The 22,025-nt window shown below is 37.4% G+C and overlaps 1 protein-coding gene across 3 annotated transcripts in view; it reads left to right on the top strand.

Annotated features, from left to right (window-relative positions):
* The first annotated feature begins 2,300 nt into the window (after positions 1-2,300).
* LOC124640572 (phosphatidylinositol 4-kinase type 2-beta) overlaps positions 2,301-22,025 on the top strand; it is a 21,467-nt gene continuing 1,742 nt past the window's right edge. Inside the window, exons 1-9 of one of the 3 annotated variants that reach the window (XM_047178390.1) lie at positions 2,301-2,728; positions 11,542-11,660; positions 15,562-15,762; positions 17,960-18,085; positions 18,766-18,863; positions 19,288-19,429; positions 19,788-19,930; positions 21,408-21,483; positions 21,784-21,920. In XM_047178390.1, the coding sequence (XP_047034346.1) occupies positions 2,503-2,728; positions 11,542-11,660; positions 15,562-15,762; positions 17,960-18,085; positions 18,766-18,863; positions 19,288-19,429; positions 19,788-19,930; positions 21,408-21,483; positions 21,784-21,920 (1,268 nt within the window). In that variant the 5' untranslated portion in view covers positions 2,301-2,502. Of the gene's footprint in view, positions 2,729-3,137; positions 3,205-11,541; positions 11,661-15,561; positions 15,763-17,959; positions 18,086-18,765; positions 18,864-19,287; positions 19,430-19,787; positions 19,931-21,407; positions 21,484-21,780; positions 21,921-22,025 lie in introns of those variants that run through there. The other 2 variants (XM_047178389.1, XM_047178391.1) reach the window with 2 other exon arrangements.

Below are 22,025 nucleotides of genomic sequence, written 5' to 3'. Positions count from 1 at the left end.
AGTACTGTTCATTGAGCACGTACCTAATATTGATCAAGTTACTTAATATAAAATCAAATATACCTACATAATTGAAAAAAAATATTCGTGTAAACACATAGCAACCTTGACCGATCCAAATCGTTGCACCGATTACAAATCCAATCAACTGTAGCTAGAAATAACTGCTGTATCGCTCATCTCAAAGAAAAAACATCCTTGTCTAATAATTGTAAACAAAAGGCTATATAAGCCTAGTCTACGCCATGTATGTCAGTGTCGCAACCTACTTCGATTGCGCAAGAGTGGAGAAAAAAAATTAGGTCAATATGCAAAAGAAAATATTATGTCTAGTCTTGACATTGACCATTCTGTGTTTGGCTGAGTCATCGCCCGTCAATCAGAGGAGCGTTTCAGCATTCGACAATTTCGACGGGGACGGGGACGCGCTTGAGCAACTTTATGAAGTCAGTACTGAGAGCTCTAAAAAGAAGGATCCTGCGAAATCGGGCGTGAAATATTTAGGATTCGTAAAGAAGAACATTGTAGACCTTGGGCATCACGGCAAGCATAATCAGGGAGACCTGGAACAGCTTTTCAAGAAAGCTAAACTGCGCGATCACGGTAAATTTGACAATGTCGACGCGTATGCGCTAGCCGAAGCCATTGCTGCAACCGCAGCCGCGGATAAAGCCCGAGCAACTAGGACTTACAGAAAGGGGAAGAAGACTCGCGGTTTCCACCGAGTGCAGCATAAAGACGAATATAAGAAGGACCAAGAATTCTTCGAGGATGATGAAGTGAACAAAACTATCAACAAAGTTGCAGCAAAAGGACAAGGAGCAAAGGTGAGTGCTGGTGCAAAAATCAACAGAGGTGTTTTCGAAGATGAACGCGAAAAAGACTTTTTGGCCCAACAAGGATTTTTAGATGACGGTTTCGTGGACAGAGAAGATCAAGTTTTTTATAATTCTCTAGGTCTTGAAGACGGTTCTCAAAGTTTTGAAGATTCTGCATCTAATGAGGGTTAAAAAATATATCGTTTTGTGTTCCTATAGTGCTAGCGTGTTTTACAACATACTTTTCTGAATTAATAATTATTGCCAGCAACATGTGTGCTAGGCAATATATGTGTGTAAATACCTTTTACAACCATGATAATTCTTGTTGCCAAGGTGAATTTATTTAGAAAGTCTGTTTAGTTGTTAGATTAAGTTTTTAGAATATTTATAATAAAAAATCCAAATTAATGCATGTACTTAATTTGTCCCTAACTACCTGTTGTTACTGTTACGGTCTTTTTTATCGTCCCACTGCTGGGCACAGGCCTCCTTTCACACGGAGAAGGGTTGAGCGTTAATCACCACGCTTGCTCAATGCGGGTTGGTAATTTCAAACTTTATAGTCCAGGTTCCCTCAAGATGTTTTCCTTCACCTTTTTACCAGCAATTGGTGTCTAAGATATACTTAGAAAGTCCATACAATTTTGAAAAGTTGCATTGGTATTTGCCTGACCTGGAATCGAACCCACACCCTCATACTCGAGAGGTTGGTTCTATACCCACTAGGCCACCACGACTTCTTAACTATAACCTATTATCATCATTCTACTGTTTTGAATTGCGCGCTGGAATATGCCCGGAAAGATTTGTAGTAAAGGGCTCCCGAGACGGTCAAATTAATAACAATATACTTTGATACGAACAATAACATTATAGACCATTTTGTGCACTGAAAATTTGAAAAGAAGTCAATAAGATTTATTTATTTATTATTTATTACTAGCCTATAATGTCCCACTGCTGGGCAAAGGCCTCAGTAAGATTATTATCCGAATATCCTAAGAGAGTTTGAAAACATTTTTTTCCAGAAATCGGACTTTCTTGAACCAAGCTACATAAAGGGCTCGGGGCAATATTTTTTTTAACCAAAGTCAAAGTCAAATCATTTATTTCATTTAGGCCTTTACAAGCACTTATGAACGTCAAAATTATAACTAAGTTTGATTCTAGTTGCCCATTCCAAAAGTAGCTTCCTATGGAAAAGAAAGGGCAAGAAACTCCATGGTTACTCTTTTTTAAAATAAAATATGGTCTTACAGTCCCTGTTTTCAGTCACTTATAGTAGATACAACGCCATGTATCATTTTCTTGAGAACTTATTTTTTTAAGTAAGCCTCCCTTTATATAAAACATCCAACAGTTTATCAACGACAAAATGTAATTAATAACTAATTGTCATTGAACTATAAAACGTCCAACGAAGATTGCCATATTTTATAATAATTTTAAAGTGGAAAACCGTAAAATACACTTTAGTAACCAATATTTAGTCCAACACTAATAGAAAAAAGAAGTCTGCTCTATGATTAACAGCTTGTCAATTTCAGCTGTCATCGCTCAGCTCTATAGTCTTTGCAGCATAGCTGAATGAAGATATGTGTTTGTGTTAAATGGTTGTGAAACAAAGAGATTTATACGAAATAAATGAGGCTCGGTAGAGATTTACTGTTTAACATTACTCATGAGTACGGAAGAGACTCTGTTGAATCTCGATTTCGACAAACCGAACACAACAATTACGCCGCCCGATGACGGTGTGGTATCTTTGTCGAGTAGTTCGGAGGAGATTTGTTTAGTGCCAGAGGTCGGGTTCGAGGGCAACGTGGATTCGCCAGGGGTGAACAGAGAGTCGCAGCCGCTGCTAGGCGGCCGCGGCGACTTCGAAGTTTCTTTCAATCATTTTCCAGGTAAGACTCAATTATGACCCTTGTAACGTCGCACTGACTCATGTTCCTATATAATTTACTTTATCAGACTTATTAGCTCGTTCTAAATCTCGCGTAACAATAATGTTTAGTAATGTACGGTCTTAAAAACACTTGTGAGACTTCTGGCGATGCGTTGTAGGGCTTCGGCGGACGTCGTTAAGCTTTTCGCAAATAACATCTGTTATTGGGTGCTAATATTTACCTTGACGCCGTAATAGTTCACTTATCGCGCACGATTAGAAAATTTGTATTGTTTTAATGTTGTAGTACCTACGTAGTTGCATGTTTTGGTGTTATTGATTGAGCTAACTTCAGCCTGTAGTTAATTCAAAAACTGTATACACATAAATGAATATAGCAACACTGTATTTTCAGTGAAGTGTAACGGCCGAGCTGTAGTTTCAGTGCCAATGTTTTCTTTTGTTTAATAAAAATGGAAGGTCCTTTTGAATGCAGTGAGTATTTTGAGAACAATATTACAGTAAATAATTGCATATTCAGTATAAGTGCATACTGAAAGTGTTTATTTACACAAGTAACTGATAAGCCATATGGGAGCTAACGGTATGCCAGTTGCGGTATTGTTCAAGTTTTTCTTATAATTTTTTTATGAGTCTGTAGTTAAAATTAAGAAAAGGAGTTTGATTCTGCCAAGGTTGTATAGTTTTTGTTCAGATATAGTTTTTATACTGAAACATATTTGATCTATTTAGTACAGCGATGTGGCACTGAAAACTTAGTAATGAAATAATTCTCTCTGTTTCACCAAAACTGCTAATTACTAGATTAGGCTTGCTGATAAACTTTATTGATACCTATCTTCTGCGTAGTTTAGCAATCACTTTAATTGGCATTGTGTTTTTGTTTTGATAATCTAATATTAGGACCAACCTAGTTTCATTTTCTTACTAATACAATATGTTGTATTTGTTATTTTTATTTTGTGAATCATACTCAGTATATATTATGTCTTACCAACAATACTGAATCATTAAATAATCAGTTAAATGAGAAAAACATACTAAGTAAATTGTGCAATGAACTACACACAAGACTAACAATTATTTTTACTTTTCAACAAACTGTCTCCTATTTTTAGGCTTTCTGTGTACCAAATCTTATCAAAACAGGTTCAATCAACTTATAATAAAAGCTAATTAAGAATTTGTAAGCTATTTACAAAAATTATCTTTCATTGTGAAATTTTTCTGAATGGAGTATACAACTCAGTTAACACAGCATGGTTAACGAAAGAGGTTGATAACTAAACAGGTTACTATGTTAATGTGGTACTAGAACAAAACTTCAAGGTAAAGTTAAATTTTTGTCACTAATTATTCAAATACCTATTATTGTTACACAATTTCTAATGTGTTTCTATTATTCCATTTTTAGAATTAAAGAAATAGTTTTAGAATAACTGGCTACTATTTAATTGTTTCTGAACATCTAGACTTTCTATTTTTAGTTTGGTAATTACCAAATAATGACAATTGGACAATTGTGAATCTTTGATGGCAGAAGTGAAAATGAAACCTTTGTATAATCTTACCTAAACTTGTAAGTACTCAGGCTGATTTAATGTTATGTTTTTTCCACTAACAAAGCTGTTTTTTCACCCAAAGAAATGATCTTGCGAAGTAAAAAAGGGTCTATAACTGCCTTAAAAGGAAGAAGTTCTCAATTTGGCCTAATTTTCTTAAATGCAATGTGAATTCAACGCCCACATGTCAATGTGTCACCGACTTGCAATACAGTTAAGTAAACATGTCAAAACCTCTGATATGCTAATTGATATTGATTGTCTTGTTAGTGACTTGTGAGCCGACCGTTCTATTTGTTTGTATTGCCGTTTTCTATTCACTGAATATTATGTAGTACGAACGGTTGGAAGTGCCAAAATAAGTGTGCTTATACTTGGTTAAACCTGTAAAGAATTATATATGGAAAAATGGGCAAGGTAATTTAACATTTTTTATCAGGTGCAGTGTGGCTTTCTAATCATAGATAAAAATTATTATGTGCCATCAATGTTAGATCACTCAGAGAAGTTTGATTATTTTAATAGTTAAAAGTAAAAATGTTTATCTAAGTTTCAATTTATTTCATTTTCTCTTATCTGTGTAAAGTCAGTCTTTTCAAACCAATCTTTTACTGAAACGGTATTGGCCAATGCTTTTAAGTGAATTAGTCCTTAAAGCAATACAGACCAACTGTATGTTTCTACCTATCTACACTGTGTGCATAGTTTTAGAGATAAGCTAGCACACCATGTGATACCCCCATTTGCTTCTACTTGGAAAAGGTCTTTCATAATTATGTGTAATATGTCATTTGTATGTAAATGTGAGCTATTGACATACGCCCAAAACCTGATACGCCCCTCATAAAATACTTACAGTTTACACATTACACTTTTTCGATTTATAGTTCTTCGAATTTTGCAATGATCTCATAGAATTGACTTCCTCAAAGTCTGGTTTTTGGAAATTCCGGTACCTAACCCCTCCTTACTTTCTCAAGCCTTTTCATAAAGAAGAGATTGGTTTATTTTAAACTTATGTTCCTGTTCCTAACATTAAGTTCCGTTTCGTGTAATAAAATAGCAGTAGCAAGTAGATAAATTAGTAAACTTCAATAGAAGTTCTAATACAGCATAAAACATGAAGGTCATTGATTTAACTAGCCCAGGTACAATGCACGATGTTTCAAAGCATGTATAAATCTCGTAGTAACGATATTTAATCCAGTAGTAACGAAACAGGCCCTTAATCTCCACATCATTTATACGAAGAAAAAACCCTCATTCAATACTGATTATAAATAAATTCATTGACAATGTATCTCCGTATTGAGCAAGTTTATATTGATACGTTTAAACGCGTATAGTTCGTATGCGTCATTGGACAGCCCACGTCACGATTACGCGAGATTTTAGTTAGGAAATTGAACGTTTCGGATTTACTATGCATGATTCGGGTGAAACAAAGCAGGAAATGAATTGATCGTATTGATAAACTTATGAGAATTCTGCCTTTCCTAGGAATTCTGCCAGATGTGATTCCTCAGAAATCATTAAGTATGGCTTCAAGGATGGTTTCTTTTTTTGTATGACGTAAATAATTGAAGCGACCCTAAAGCTGATTGTATTCTCACGCTTTATGTAGTGGCTAATGGGCTTCATACATGTTTCTGTTTCTGAAGAAATGTTCTGCTTAAGTACGCAGGCTAGTCTGCAATCAGCAATGTACTTGAAAAAGTAGCCCCATTTATTACAAACAGTCTTGACGAAGGTTGACCTGTAAGCTATGAAGAAAGATGCGCATGTAATGCTTACAACACGTTATTTGGGTATAGTTCAAATATTTCCCTGAGAAGTTCCTTATGAAAACGTGACCATAGTCTTGTGACCACACCATCCGAAACTTTCTAAACTCTCCAAAGGAGATGGCCAAAAAAAACCCAGAGTCGACAGAAACTTCACATGTATCATTGGATTCAGTATAATGTGTGGATTTAAAAAAGTATTTCATATCATCCGAAAACCATGGGGTTCTTTTTTTATAACGGTTTTTCGATCAAGAATTTAGGTTATAAAAAAAGTTTGCCTTTACTATTTGCAGTTCTTTAGACGTTTGGGATTTGCAAAATTATTTTTTTGTTTGATAGGGTATACTTCCCAGATGTTCCCATAGTCATCAGGTCAGGATCTGATGATGGAAACCCTGAGAAATCGAGGGCAACTTACGAAAGTTGTAGCCGTGCATAGGGTAAAAACTGGCCACTCAGCTGTATGGCTATTGGCACTATACAAGAGTGGAGGTTTAAAGTTGACTTGATGATGGAGAGCAGAGAAGATCGAGGGAACTCGATGACGGAATATGTAAACTACCTCGTGTTTGGGCTTATATTATTCGTATTGACGAGAACTTTCCACTAATGCGGATAGTGACAACTATACTTGTCACTAAAGAGCCAAAAATAATAAAAAAACTTTCATAAAACACTGACTTCTTTGCCGATTCACCTAATAATAGTTCTTGTTTTTAATTATTTACCTTTGCCAGTTTATGAAGGTTGCACATAGCTGGGAAACCTCTCCAAGTAGATATGGTCGGTGTTTAACCGTTTCTGGAGTGGTTCATGTCAATAGTGCAATGGGTAGGGGTCAAAATCAAGATCTTTTAATCTCCAGGCAAACTCTGTAACTATGGGGATATTAGTATTGGCTTGTATAATGTTAGTATACCTTGTTTTTTATGTGCCTTGATGTAAATAATCTTAAAAATCAACATAAATTCAACATAACCTATTTTGTGAAAATATGATTTAGCTCCTATACCCCATAGATTTCAGGTTGGATTTTTTGGCACCATCAAAGGACTATATAATAATAATGAACCCATTGGTACCCATTTCGTTGCTGTCGATTCTGGGTTTTTTTACTATGATTTGGCCATCTCCTTTACCAAATGTACCCAAGTAAAACCATAAAATATGATAGTATTGGCTACTTAGTGCTAAGTAAATATACCAAGTAATATTGCTTTATTTCTTTGTTATCCACGATTTTGCGAGGCTCAGACAAGGCTTACAAAAGGTCATTGAAATGCATTCATTTGGATATCAGACGATTTGTTTTTATCAAGATGTCTGTTGGCTTTGAATAGATATTATTTTGATGTTACCTATAAATGTGTATGAATAAAATGTCTCTGTTTAAAGATTTTTATGAAAACGAAAATGATTTTTCAATTAGCGAGGAACAACGGCTTTCCACTTCCTATGTTTATTTACATTAAACCTGTCTCTATTTGATTGTCAGAATAGCATTGGATTCTCAATAAATATGATAGATAAACATAGCAATTCCTGATAATTTAAGAAAACAGGATGTTTTCAAAAACAGCAGCTTTAAGAAAACATCCAGAGTTATAAAAACGAAACGTTATACGAGTTATAAAACTAGGTACTAGGTACATTATATTGAATGAATCCGAACGAATAAACAATTGTGTGCAAGGCTAAACTTGTTTGTTTTCATTATTATACAATGTTTTTAATTTTATTCTTTTTATTTTGTTCTTCATCGCTGCTTAGGCAAATGGCGGCGCTTGTTAGCCAAAAGTAAGAAGTTTTTTTATATAATGCTAGTTCATATGTGTAGTACTGTAGTGTGTGTGTTTGTTTTGTGATTATATACGTTCCTACTATTGAATGTTCTTTGTCTTATCTTTCTTTATCATACTATGTACGGACCCCACAACTTGCAAGCGTAAGTGTACCAAATGTGCCCAATCTCCCTAAGAGTAATATTTATGATCTAGCCAGACGGTTTTCTTTCCTCGTAAAACATGGCCCATTTGACGAGACGTTGACAATTTACGACACTCGATGAAAATGTAGGTAGGTTGTTACAGCATTTTATTACGTTACGAATGCATATGACTTATTTATTATTGTTATTAAGTAAAAATATCAAGTCCCCAAAAATTGTCGTTTGTTGTTGTTGTTGTTACAGCCTTTGTATCATCCCACTGCTGGGGACAGGCCTCCTCTCACACGGAGAAGATTTCACAGCAATTGTCTTTGCTTGGTTTCGTAAGATGATAAGAAAAATCCTGAATCAAATTTAGTATTCAAAGTACAGCATGCGTAGCTGCAACTGCCAGACACGTGTGTAAATATTGTTCTCAGTTTTTTGAACTTAGAGATAGAAAGTTTTGACAACCTGCCAGTGCCACGTGCGATGAAACTTCACTCGACTGATAAAGACTATTGCGAGACACTCTTCAGTTACGATGCAAAAATGTACGAGTATTGAAGATCTTAATAAAGGCCTGATCAAAGTCTAAAAAGTTACTACTCAGAAAACTGTAGCACGTCACGACTTTATTGTACCTAGCATCTTTATTTAGTTGCTTGTGAGTGAATGAGGCAGATCTATTTGCATTAAAATAATGTAAAAGTATTCGATGGATACATACCCTTTTTGCTAATCACTTCTTGAGATAAGGGGATAAATATACTGTGTACTTACAGTTTTGTTTGATTAACTAATTTTGCCACTAAACCGTAATCGGTCATTCCTTTTTAAAGCGTGTGAATGTCTGGCTTCTACAATACAATCAGTAGGTCAAACTAGCGACGAAGTCAACAATTACAATGTGAGTCATTAGTACGAATGCTAAACAGTCTGATTCGGTGTACCTTTTGTTAAACAACGATACAATCATATTAATTAATGCTTAGTTAAACACTTTATTGTTACGTAAAAGGGCAAACCTTCATTGAACAGAATAAGTTGTTTGCAGACTAGACATATTTCTATATATACAATCTACAATCATATTTCTGGTTATTTTGTTTTATTTCCTCATCGTATATTTTTAAGTTTTTGCGATTACTTAGTCCGAAGGAAGGAATTCTTAAGTTCTGAAGCAAAACTACGTTCCAAAAATTTAAGAAATCATGTGGAATAAATAATTAGGGTAAGGCCTCATTTTACTTGTCAAGGACGCAAGATTGTTCCAAATAGTTAACGATCGTGACCTTGAAACGCGAAGGACAATATTATAATAAGGAACGTCACGAATGGGTTACCGTCAGAAATCATCTTAGGTATACCTACTCTTTCGTTTCGCCCACAAAAGTAGCTTTTAGTCACACGATGATTACTCATCCTAAAATGACCGGAACCCGACTTCTGAATGAACTATAAACTGATTGAGCCGAGTCTTGATTGAGAGATCCATTGAATACCTTTCTAGAATGATTTGGTCTTTCAACGGATTGTCTTCAAGCCTTAATGAAAGTTGTTATTTGTGTCTGTTACGTTTACAAACAATCAATGAAATGAGAATGATTATTGCGTGGGAAAATGGAAGAATACTAGGACAAAGAGCAAAAAAAAGAAACAGATTCCTAGTAGAAAACAAGTTCAGAAATACAATAATGCTTGTGTATTGCTATATTAATTAATCATTCAAAGCCAGCCACCCTTGCAAATCTCTGTCACTCTATTTGTCGCATGTAACAAATTGAGCTTTCATGAAAATGGCTTTTGAAATATCTCCCGTGTCTCCTCTCAGTTATCACTTGTACTAAATAGCTAAGTATTTTTTTCAAAAAATCTCCATTTTACAGATGACTTTTGATTTGTTCAATTTTATACAATATTCAAATGAGATAACTTTTTTATTAACTTGCATAACCTTTAAACGTACATATTAGTATAGGGCCAATATACGTTTAATTTATGCAAAAACAATTCAATGTCATTTTTTGTATGATATAGAATGGAATGATAAATCAGCCGGTCGCTTAACAAAGTGGTAACTAACTGCTCATACGCTATAAGCTTTACAGAATTAATATTGCCGCCCCCTTTTCTCATCGAACGCCATAATGTCTATGACCCATACAAGTTACGAGTATGTCAAATTACTATCTCTAGTAACCAAATCAAAAGATAGATAGGATATTGGGAAAAGCCGCAAATGGTTGCGGCGATACGCCCTCTGGCAAAATAAATAGATAATCTGCTACACGTCTCAAGATAAAGGTTGGTGTTGATGATTGTAATACGGCCTCAAAAATAAGGTTTAATAAAGACTTCTTATTAATTTAATTCATATAACACTCTTTTCCTTAAAGATATTCGCGGTTCAGAAGCCTTGGCATGTCTGCAATTTTAAGCGACTAAATTACAATTAGTTTTTCCTTATATGTAGTTAATTATATATAAAATTATATATTTAAGTATTAAAAAATAAAGAGAACATCCAATGAATCACGGAGTCATGTCTGATTAGCTTATCAATAGTACGCAGTAATGTTTCTAGGGAAAACATTGAAGTTTCTGAAAGACACAGTTATCAAGTTAATTCAGTACAATCGGCGCTCATTGTGAGAGAATGGCCAGTCCTTATCAATTAAGTATTTCGTATTTCGATAACGTAGTCTGGTCAAGTCAAGTCTGCGCGATTGCGTCAAAGAACTGTGTATTTCCGACGTTAGTCATTTAACTTCTTGTGCTTTTGTTCGTACGGATCTTATTTAGAAGCTTTGCTGGTCCGAAGTTGGCTGCCATTGGCTTCACAATAGTCACAAAAAATATGAACAAAACACCGTGAGACGTCAAATGGCTAACTTCTGAAATGCAGAGTTATTTGGCACTTGATAGTAACAGAATTCGGGTCGTTACTGCACGCATTACGTTTCTATACACCACTAACATTTAGGTGACATCTGATATTCGGCCGCAAGTAGTGACCCAGTTTGACTGTTTCCAAGTTCCTTGTCAGAATATTATTCAAATCTCGCTCTATTCTTGATAAAAGCATGCATCTAACTTCTGCAGGCTTGTGTGTGTTGAAATATAAGTGAGTATTGGCTAATGGCTTGTCATGACGTCATGAATCCGACGCCATATTGTATTGATGCTGATGTTCGATCATACTGTCCTTATGAGACAAGTAAGTATGACGTATATACGAGGACAAACAGTATTCCTAATCGTCAATGCATTGGCCAGGATACTTCACAACAGATCGACAGTATGGCGTCGATTCATGACGTCATGAGGTCACGAGCACTGGCCAATACTTTTTTTTAAATGGGAAATTATCAAATGACTGCTCTCGCTGTGGGTGCAGCGTGAGGGAGTATCAGACTCTAATTGACAAAAACCCACCATGATCCTTCTTAAGCCCTTTATGTACCAGGGTCCCGGTAACTCTTCCGAGTAATCCCGCAGCACGGTTTAAAGACATGTACGTTTGTTTGCGCAGATGACCCGCAGTTCAGCGAGTTGGTATGGCAGGCGGAGGTGGCCATCGACAATGGAATCTTCCCCGAGAGGATATACCAGGGATCCAGCGGGTCCTATTTCGTCAAAAATCCCGGAGGGGTAAGTTTTTTTGAACTTTTCCTTTAGTTTTAGTGCCCAAATACAACTCATAAAATACTCTTTTGAAGAAAATTTCGCAAAATAAGTCTACAGTGACTTCCAAATGCTTAGTTTCTCCAAACTCCATAACTTAAAGAAGGGCAGGAAAAATATACGACCCCAATATCCAAGATCCAATTATATCTAGGCCCTTGATAAAATTGGGTTATTATAGACCGTTGTTGTCCCCCAAGACCGTTATTAACTCCGAACAATAGATACCCATGAAAGAAAAGCCTGACTATTCTATTTTAGGATAAACTTCTACATTATTAAGTTCACTAATGTATATTAATGCGTTGACTTAGGGAGACAGAAAGACGATCTACTAAACTGTCCTATATAGACTTGAGACCTATTGGAATTGAAATCATGGAGAACAAAATGACTAGCGGAGGTGTCATAACGGAAATTCTCCTAAGAAAGTACCGCGCCAAAATGCGGGTGCGGGGATCGAGGAACGGTCTTCGATCTTATACGCGTTCATTGGACCCGGGCATTTTTTGTAATACCAAAAATAGTTGGCAGATGTCGCAAACAACCCGAACGACTCGTTAGTTCACTCGTAACTGATCGCTTTGGTTATGCCCACCGTACCGTAGAAGAAGGTGTCTGACCTACCTGTATTAGGAATCTCCGTACATCTTTCCTTACTCCGTGTCCTACCTATACAGGAATGAATTTTATCCGGTGCGCAAACTTTGTCAACTTATAGTTAAATAAGTTTTATAGATACGTATATTTTTATTTTGTAGTGTTTTAGTACAAAAAAGAAAAGTTATTGATATCGAAAGATGTTTATTTTGTAAGAATAGTTGGTATCCATATTTTGCTTATTTTAGGGCGGACAAAAGAATGAAAAATTTCTTTTTACTGATGATGCAGATATGTTCTGTTAACGATTCTGGACCACCAGTTTTTTTTGCGCACTGCTTAAAATTCATTCCTGTATAAACTTGAGACCTGCTGGAATTGAGATCGGAACAAGTTTATTAGTTTCCCGCAAAATTGCAATGTACTGCAAACTGGTATTAATATGAGATGTTGGAACGGCGTGTGGTTTTGCCGTGTTACATTATAGGTCTGAGATGAAATATTGAGGTGATGTACGTTGTACTTACGGTACTAAAGGTTGTAGAGTTCCGGGTTGTATGATAAAATATTAGCTATTTCAAGCGACTTCAGTGGAAGAACTTCTTCCCTTACCCGGACAAAATATACCTTATGTGTCTAACTTTCCTACAGTGAGATTTTTTCAAATTGGTTCATTAGTTTCGGAGTTTTTAGGGTACAAAAAATGTTTCCTCTTTATTGTATTAGGATAGATTGCGTATAAGAATCTGCAACGTTTACTACATTTCTAACTGGTGTCCCCAACACTTAAGATGAAGGAAACTATTCATACAAATGAGTTCTTGAAATGGAAACAAACAGGTTATTTTCGCTCTGTCAGTAGCCGTGCTATCCCGTAAACTTTTGTCAGTTTATCGGGAAGAATCCAGAGCGTACATTAAACATCTGTTGCGAAAAGGGGAAGTGAGGTCTTCAAGTTTAGTTCCCACTTTTGGTACAACAGATACATGTATATTTCTTATAGTATATTCCTTCCATTATCTTAAAGGTATATTTAACTTTGTGTAACTACCGACTTTTGTATAGTGTCCTGTTTACCTTAGATACTTGTAAGTGTTTTATTTTATTTAAAAGAAGCGTCTATGTTCCATCCGTGATTGACCTGCGTCCATCAAGATATTAAAAATAGCACATTATACTCGTTTTCAGGGTACCGTACCTACGTAGCTCTTTTCAAATTTTCGTCTTAATCGGTTCATCCGTTTTTGCATGATTTGTTAACACACACAGAGTTATTCACAGTTATAATACATTTTATTTTAGCCTTTGATTGAAGTACATACATTTCGCTTTACTCATATTTACTCTTGTTCCTCTAGTGTTGATCAAACAAACATTAAGTTGATAAATATTGATTTATTAGATAAGTATTACATTACAGATACAGGGTGTTGTGTATTACATTACAAATACAGGCTGTTGTCCTAGCAACGTTGGGAAAGTTGTAATATTGAGCAGATAACAATTGGAAATCAATAAAACACGTTACTTCATTAAGTTTTATACATCACGTTTTTGTTATCAGTGGTTTTATCCTAACTAAATATACTTACTTATTTCAAAGTGTATATGCTTTTTCTGTGATAAGAGGGATTTGCCCAACGATCCCTACTAATATGATAAATGTGAATCTCTGTTTGTCTGATGAGCTTTCAGGCCAAACCTAACTAAACTGATTTAAATAGCATAATAAATTGGCATTTACCCGATTATGGAAAGTGGCTCTCCCGGGACTTGCGTGAAACCGCGAATAGCAGCTAGTATGTCACGAACAAACGACAGATAAGACTCGTGGTCACAGTAAAAGTGAGAATTAAATTACAAGGTGTGACGATACGCCTGACATTGTGAAAGTTTACCAACAAATAGATAAACTGTTGACATTGAACACTAACGGCCGTTTCCAATATTCCAACTATCTGCTGTTTTGTTGACTAAAGATAGGAATTTTGACACTATAATAGCCCCAGTATAAATAATAATAAAAAGGAAACATGTTTTTGTTTGTTTGTACCCTAAAGGCTCCGATACTATTTAAATCGGTTCAGATTTGATTAATTCTTCCACTATTGGAAAGCTACACTCTTCCCGAATAACATAGGCTATATGTTATCCCAGTCATCATCATCATCCTCCGAGCCTTTTCCCAAACTATTTTGGGGTCGGCTTCCAGTCTAACCGGATTCAGCTGAGTACCAGTGCTTTACAAGAAGCGACTGCCTATCTGACCTCCTCAACCCAGTTACCCGGGCAACCCGATACCCCTTGGTTAGACTGGTGTCAGACTTACTGGCTTCTGACTACCCGTAACGACTGCCAAGGATGTTCAATGACAGCCGGGCCCTACAGTTTAACGTGCCATCCGAAACACAGTCATTGGTGTCTAAGGTATACTTAGAAAGTACATACATACGCTCCGATACTACTGAACCGATTTAAATAATTCTTCCACTATTGGAAAGCTACACTCTTCCCGAATAACATAGGCTATATGTTATCCCAGTACGGGCAGTAATTCTCACGGGACGCGGGTGAAACTGCAGTGAAACATCTAGTACTTATAGCATATTGGGAACGGCTTTAAGTAACTAACCTTCAATCGTGAGAGATTACATTTAGAAGAACATTATGAAAAAACTGCGTTTCGGAACTCAATCATTAATGTTTTTGTGTTCATTACGAAATAATTGCTCCGGTCTTTGTGCTTCGTTTAGAACGGCCACAACTTCTGTTGTATTTGGGGAGTGGGTGTATTTTGATGAGAGGATTTTCCAAACACAGATTTTATTACGAAATATGCCCTTTAAACTTTTCATTTAGCTGTGTATTGCACCTTGTAGCTGTGGATTATGTGGATAGACGCTGATTAAAAAGAAGTTAATTTTATGATATTACTGAGCTCGTTCTAAAGATCGAGCGTCGTTAAAGTCGCGATCGCTTGCCATGAGAAAAATTTATAAACCGACATGGGTCAGTGAAATCGTAATGTTGGTGGTTTAGACGCCCTAAACTTAACAGAATTGAAGCCATCATAATCTGCCTTGCCTGTTCCCATGGCCGATGTTGGTATTTTCTAACTTAAAAGAAATGCCGATACAAACTGAAGTGTCAAAACAAACTATCAAATAATATATTGATATTACAATTACACACATAATACTCGTATGTATATATTAGTTGCTTAAATCTTATCCTCGTATTTATCTAACCATCTTTTCCACAATTCCAGAAAATCATAGGCGTATTCAAGCCGAAAGACGAGGAGCCGTACGGCCGGCTCAACCCGAAGTGGACGAAATGGATGCACAAGCTATGCTGTCCGTGCTGCTTCGGGCGGTCGTGCCTCATCCCCAACCAGGGGTACCTCAGCGAGGCGGGCGCCAGCCTCGTCGACTCCAAGATAGGCCTCAAGATTGTGCCAAAGACTAGGGTGAGTTGTAGAGTTGTTACTAAGTTCTGCAATATGATAAGACTGTCTATGGCGATGAAAATGTATGCAGCGCCGTAATAAAGAAATGAATACAATACCAACACCTCATGAGGCTCTCGTTAGGCGGCTGGATCAAGGGACTGATTCAGAAGGCAGTCCTTGATACGGCGCGTATTGTGAGGAGGTTTCTGTCTCTGGGACCCTAACCACCGGTACCTTGGACCCTGTGCCCGATATCGGTGGCAACCTGATAATAGATGAAATAACTGTTTAAAATTGGTGGACCAGGAGTACATCCTGATCAGATCGTTGGTTTAAAAATTAGTAAGACATGGCGGAGCTATAAGGGTTCCCAGTTGACTACGGAACTCTAAAAAATAGTATAAATAACAGAGGCTAGATCTGTTTTCAGTTTTGGTTCTTCATCATCATCATCTGCATTTATCTTAATTTTGGTTCGATTGCGGCATGTTTTCTTGAGAAAAAAAAAACGTCATAAAAAGATTGTCTGGTAAAAATCAAGACAGATACTTAAAGTATTATAATTGTTCGTCATTATGAGATTTATAATAATTTTACGGCTGCAACATATTTTTATATCAAACTTATTACCATTCTTGCAGTATGACATAATGGCACGTGTTATCAATTCCGATACACGTTATTTCTATAATTTATTCGTCTATGACGTTCGCAACCAACTATGTAATGTCCATACTATGTTTTTATTATGTATGTTTCAGTATTGAGTATTATGTAATAAACAATATTTCAACATTCGTAGTTAACACACTCATAACTAAATTATATATTATATTTTTATTGATATATAATATTGCTTCTATTAAGCATGTCCCAATCATGACTCTTTATCGCCACAGGTCATGTACTAGAGATAAAAATATACTACAACAGGTTCAAAATATAACAATAACTTCTATTTAAATGTATGTAAATATTTAATTAATAGATGTTCTCATAAATAAGAATTTTATTTTATATCGAACAAGAAAAAATATGTCAGTTTGGTATGTTAAGTCCTATTATAGCAGCAGTTAAAATTCACAAAAATAAGTCTGCACGGACGTAGACTCGTTTTAAACAAAAACGCTTAACTAGATGATTATTAATTATGCAAAAAATCACTATATATAATACTATTCAAGCATTATATATTTTTATAGAGCTATAATTTATGTAAACATAGTCTTAAGAGGACGAATTGGAATTTTTGGCGCCAAGGATCTCAATTTTTCTCAGTAAATACAAAACGGATCTAAATACAACTTGGTTACCTGAAAGTTCATGATATAAACCTTATTTTGTTAGACGTAGAAACATGATTAGGTAACTTTTATAACAGAGAAAAATATATCAAACATACCTCTTTTTAAAAAGAGATTCACATATTATGGGCAAACGGGACCGATTTAAGCCTCTTAACTTTTTTAGTAGTTGAGTATATACATACTCTTTAAAATTGTAGAAAGAATTTTTATCAAATTATCATTTCTAAATAATAAAATTACAAAACCATTTTGTCACTTACGACTTTTAGTTATAAGCTAGCGCGCGTATTGTTATCCTCGCCCCGCTCAGACGCTCCGACCTCTTTTGGCGCCTTAGATGCGCGTGCCGGTTATGGAATTATTGTTGACCAATTCGTCGCCTTAAACATGTATTCATTAATTCGGTGCGTTCGCACTGGGCCGACCTCGCGACGGCTCACGTTAAGTTGGTGCCCTCACATATTATGTATTTATTTATACTTGATTAACCTTGATTGTCGAGAAAAAATGTCGGTCAGCGGTTTTGTAAGATATTTCTAACATCTTCAAGGTATAGAAAGCTATGATAAAGTAATGATCTTTAGGGTTCCATAATTATTTAATATTCATTAGATAGTAAGACAGAGTGATTTAGAGTAGTAGAGAAGTTTGAGTAAGGCGATAAAATGATGATTTAAAATGTAACCAAATATCCATACTCTTGTTAAATGTATTCTATATCTATTCTGCGAGATCGCGATTCCATCTTCAATCGATTAAAATCTCGATATCTTTGTCTAGACGCTTAAAAAATAATTATGGAGTCTAGATATAAAAAAACACTATATTTTTCTCCTTGGTTTTGTCACTTACCTACGTTAATACAAATATTTTTGCCTTATTTATATCTGTGTTGTTTACTATTGTAGGTGGTGAAGCTAGTATCGGAGACGTTCAACTACCTGCGGATAGACCGCGAGCGGTCGCGGCTCAAGCGAGCCATCACGGAGCAGTTCCCCAATCTGCGCTTCAATAGAATGGGACTACCGCCTAAGGTACGCTCTTAACTGATACAAGGTATTAAGATGAGCTCTTACCCAATACAAAACGGACAGAGTAATTCCGTGAATCACTGTGATACACCACGTCCACTCGATACAGAAATACACAAATATACCAAACCACCAAATTTACAAATACCTGTACATTCTGTAAAGTATGAGTGGAAACAATGTCAAGATGTTTGTGCAGACCTGTCATTGGCACAGACTTATGCACTTTTGTCTATGTACCATTTATTGAATTTTGTCTCTTAAATACCTGTTATACCTATTATTTTTATAATTTAAAGTAAACAAAATATAATAGACAAATGACGACAATGTCATCTCAAATTAAATGCAATGTTGGACCTTGCCATTGATTGGATTAAAAAAATATATAAAAGTAGAACTATTAAATGTCAAAACCAGTGCACTTATCATCTATCGTTACCAAGGAGATCTAGTGAAGTAATAAAGATTTATATCGATATAATCTATATACCTATAATAAATATTGATTTTTATCGATATAGTCGTCTATAATAATTACAGAAAAACTAAAAAAACTTTTTTGAAATATTTTTTTCTATGTAAAGAATAGATACCTTTTTCTATGTATCCCTAATAACATTTCAAATCTTAGGAAAGTACCTACTTTATGGTCTAATAGACATGATACCTCTCTCGGGCAGGCGGGATCATTCCAGTTGTTCGTGGAGGGCTACAAGGACGCGGACTACTGGCTGCGGCGCTTCGAGCAGGACCCGCCGCCGCCGCATGTCATGAGGAAGTTAGTAACCACTTAGTTGTTGTATTTTCAACCTTATTTTAATAAGCGTAAGTTGTTTATTGCATAGACTGGGCTCGCCGCCGCCGCAACCTTAATAGGCGTAAAGCTTCAAATTGTGTAAAGAGACTATGAAACCTTATTTTGATGTGTGTAAAGCTAAAAATTGCATAAACAGTGTTTAAAAGCTAGTTTGTGTGACCATGACTGTGCAATTCCGAACCAGATACTCAGATACTAAATTCATATTTCTGTAAAACTTTTTCTAACGGCCCTTCTATTTTTTAAGTATCTTTTGACTGCTAATATTACACTTTTTAAAAAGTTTAAACCTTTAGAATTATATTAGTCAAAAATGTAGGTACAAGTCCTATTTTGTACATGTACCAAGTTGATGTGGTATTTAACAATAATTTTACAATTCCAGATTCCAGCTACAATTCGAGCGTCTAGTAGTGCTAGACTACATAATCCGCAACACGGACCGCGGCAACGACAACTGGCTCATCAAGTACGACTCGCCCAGCCTGCCGCCGCCGCATGCCGAAATGGACCTTAGGGACCCCAGTGTGAGTGCATATTGCTTTCACTATCTTTATATAGACTTTGGAGATATGTCTGTAGGTTCTTATTGCCTTGGCTGCACTCCTCCAATAAGGGATTTAATATTTGTTGGATTATTTTGGGAAATTGTTTTTTTTTTATTTATCTATGACTTGTGTCACTAATTTTCATTACATGAAAATTTAATCTGTCCAACGTTTCATTTTCCATTTATCTAGTTTTACATAAAAAAGCCGACGCAACAAAAATAGTCAGCGCATTTTCTGCTGCACTATAATGAGTTCTGCGCTAACTGATACCCTTTGTAGCCAGCAAGTTTAACCGAAAAGTACCTAAGTAATCATATCTTTTTATATATTCCAGGAGTGGACGGGCGCGGAGGTCCGCATCGCCGCCATAGACAACGGTCTGGCGTTTCCGTTCAAGCACCCCGATTCGTGGCGAGCCTACCCCTACCACTGGGCCTGGCTGCCGCAGGCCAAGCAGCCCTTTAGCCACGAGACTAAGTAAGTAGCCTTTTAGTTATCTGCCTAGCTTCTTCATTACATGTAGTTAAGCGTCCAGTTTAACCCAATGGAACAGAGTATAGTTTCGAATAACTTTGTAAAAAATAAACACTTGATTTGAGAACGCCCTTCTTTTTGGAAGTCGGTTAAGGCTATTTGATGCCTCGCATATGAGAAGTAGTTGTTGACATTTATAACGCGTCAAAATCGAAGCATAGGTGTCGCCCCTTGGTCCGCGCGAGCCGTCGCCGCCCGCCGCGCTACACACGCGCACGATCCGCTTCAACCCGGCGCCCGCCAGGCCAACAGTCCAGTTAGTCCGCGACCCGCTCCCTCAGCAACAACACACGCGCACGATCCGCTTCAACCCGGCGCCCGCCAGGCCAACAGTCCAGTTAGTCCGCGACCCGCTCCCTCAGCAACAACACACGCGCACGATCCGCTTCAACCCAGCGCCCGCCAGGCCAACAGTCCAGTTAGTCCGCGACCCGCTCCCTCAGCAACAACACACGCGCACGATCCGCTTCAACCCGGCGCCCGCCAGGCCAACAGTCCAGTTAGTCCGCGACCCGCTCCCTCAGCAACAACACACGCGCACGATCCGCTTCAACCCGGCGCCCGCCAGGCCAACAGTCCAGTTAGTCCGCGACCCGCTCCCTCAGCAACAACACACGCGCACGATCCGCTTCAACCCAGCGCCCGCCAGGCCAACAGTCCAGTTAGTCCGCGACCCGCTCCCTCAGCAACAACACACGCGCACGATCCGCTTCAACCCGGCGCCCGCCAGGCCAACAGTCCAGTTAGTCCGCGACCCGCTCCCTCAGCAACAACACACGCGCACGATCCGCTTCAACCCGGCGCCCGCCAGGCCAACAGTCCAGTTAGTCCGCGACCCGCTCCCTCAGCAACAACACACGCGCACGATCCGCTTCAACCCAGCGCCCGCCAGGCCAACAGTCCAGTTAGTCCGCGACCCGCTCCCTCAGCAACAACACACGCGCACGATCCGCTTCAACCCGGCGCCCGCCAGGCCAACAGTCCAGTTAGTCCGCGACCCGCTCCCTCAGCAACAACACACGCGCACGATCCGCTTCAACCCGGCGCCCGCCAGGCCAACAGTCCAGTTAGTCCGCGACCCGCTCCCTCAGCAACAACACACGCGCCGACCCTATAAGTCGTGTCTCTAGCTAGTGTTTCTAAGTTTAGTTTTGTTTTGTCCATCCATTGTTGTTTACAAACACTACTTACTCGATTATGCGTCTTTTTTACATCTATATAACGTACGTGTTATTCATTAGTTCGCGTACCCCGAGCTATACATTCAATATATACAGAACTATTTACAAGACTTTACAAAAAAAAAAAAAAGAAGTATTTAAACTAAAACTCGAAAGTTTTAAATCGCTGTCGAATTATTTATCGTAAATGCAACAGCAGTGTCAGAATTAAAATGTTTTTTTTTTTTTGTGTTTGACAGGGAGCTAGTACTTCCACTGTTATCAGACATGAACTTCGTGCAAGAGCTGTGTGATGAGCTACATCTATTGTTCAAAGTAAGTTGCTTAATCTGCAGACTATATTGACCTCATTGTATTTTTTTAAATTTCATTTTAAACTCTATTTCGCTAAAAATAATGTAGATAAATGACTGCATAATTATTTTCGTTCCTCCATATCTATGGCCTAAATCATAATCCTTACATTAAGCTCAGGTATTTACTTTTTATGTGTTTTTGCTGGAAAAAATGAATTCTGAATCACAATTGACATATAAGAATAAAATAAAATGACATACCTAACCAGTAACCATTCAATAAATCTGTATAACTAATGTTTCCATGCTGTGACAGCAGGACAAAGGCTTCGACAAGGGTCTGTTCGAGCGGCAGATGTCCGTCATGCGAGGCCAGGTCCTCAACCTGACCCAGGCCCTCAAGGACAACAAGAGCCCCGTGCAGCTCGTGCAGATGCCTGCCGTCATCGTCGAGAGGTCTGTATCATTGGCCTAGCCGCTTCCCAACCAGATGCAGCTGAGAGTACCAGGAGTCTACCTGACCTCCTCAACCTAGTCTCCGGCAATCTGATTCCCCTTGAC

The sequence above is a fragment of the Helicoverpa zea genome, chromosome 21 (assembly GCF_022581195.2).
Source record: "Helicoverpa zea isolate HzStark_Cry1AcR chromosome 21, ilHelZeax1.1, whole genome shotgun sequence".
NCBI lineage: Eukaryota > Metazoa > Arthropoda > Insecta > Lepidoptera > Noctuidae > Helicoverpa > Helicoverpa zea.
This window is presented reverse-complemented; position numbering and strand designations above follow the sequence as displayed.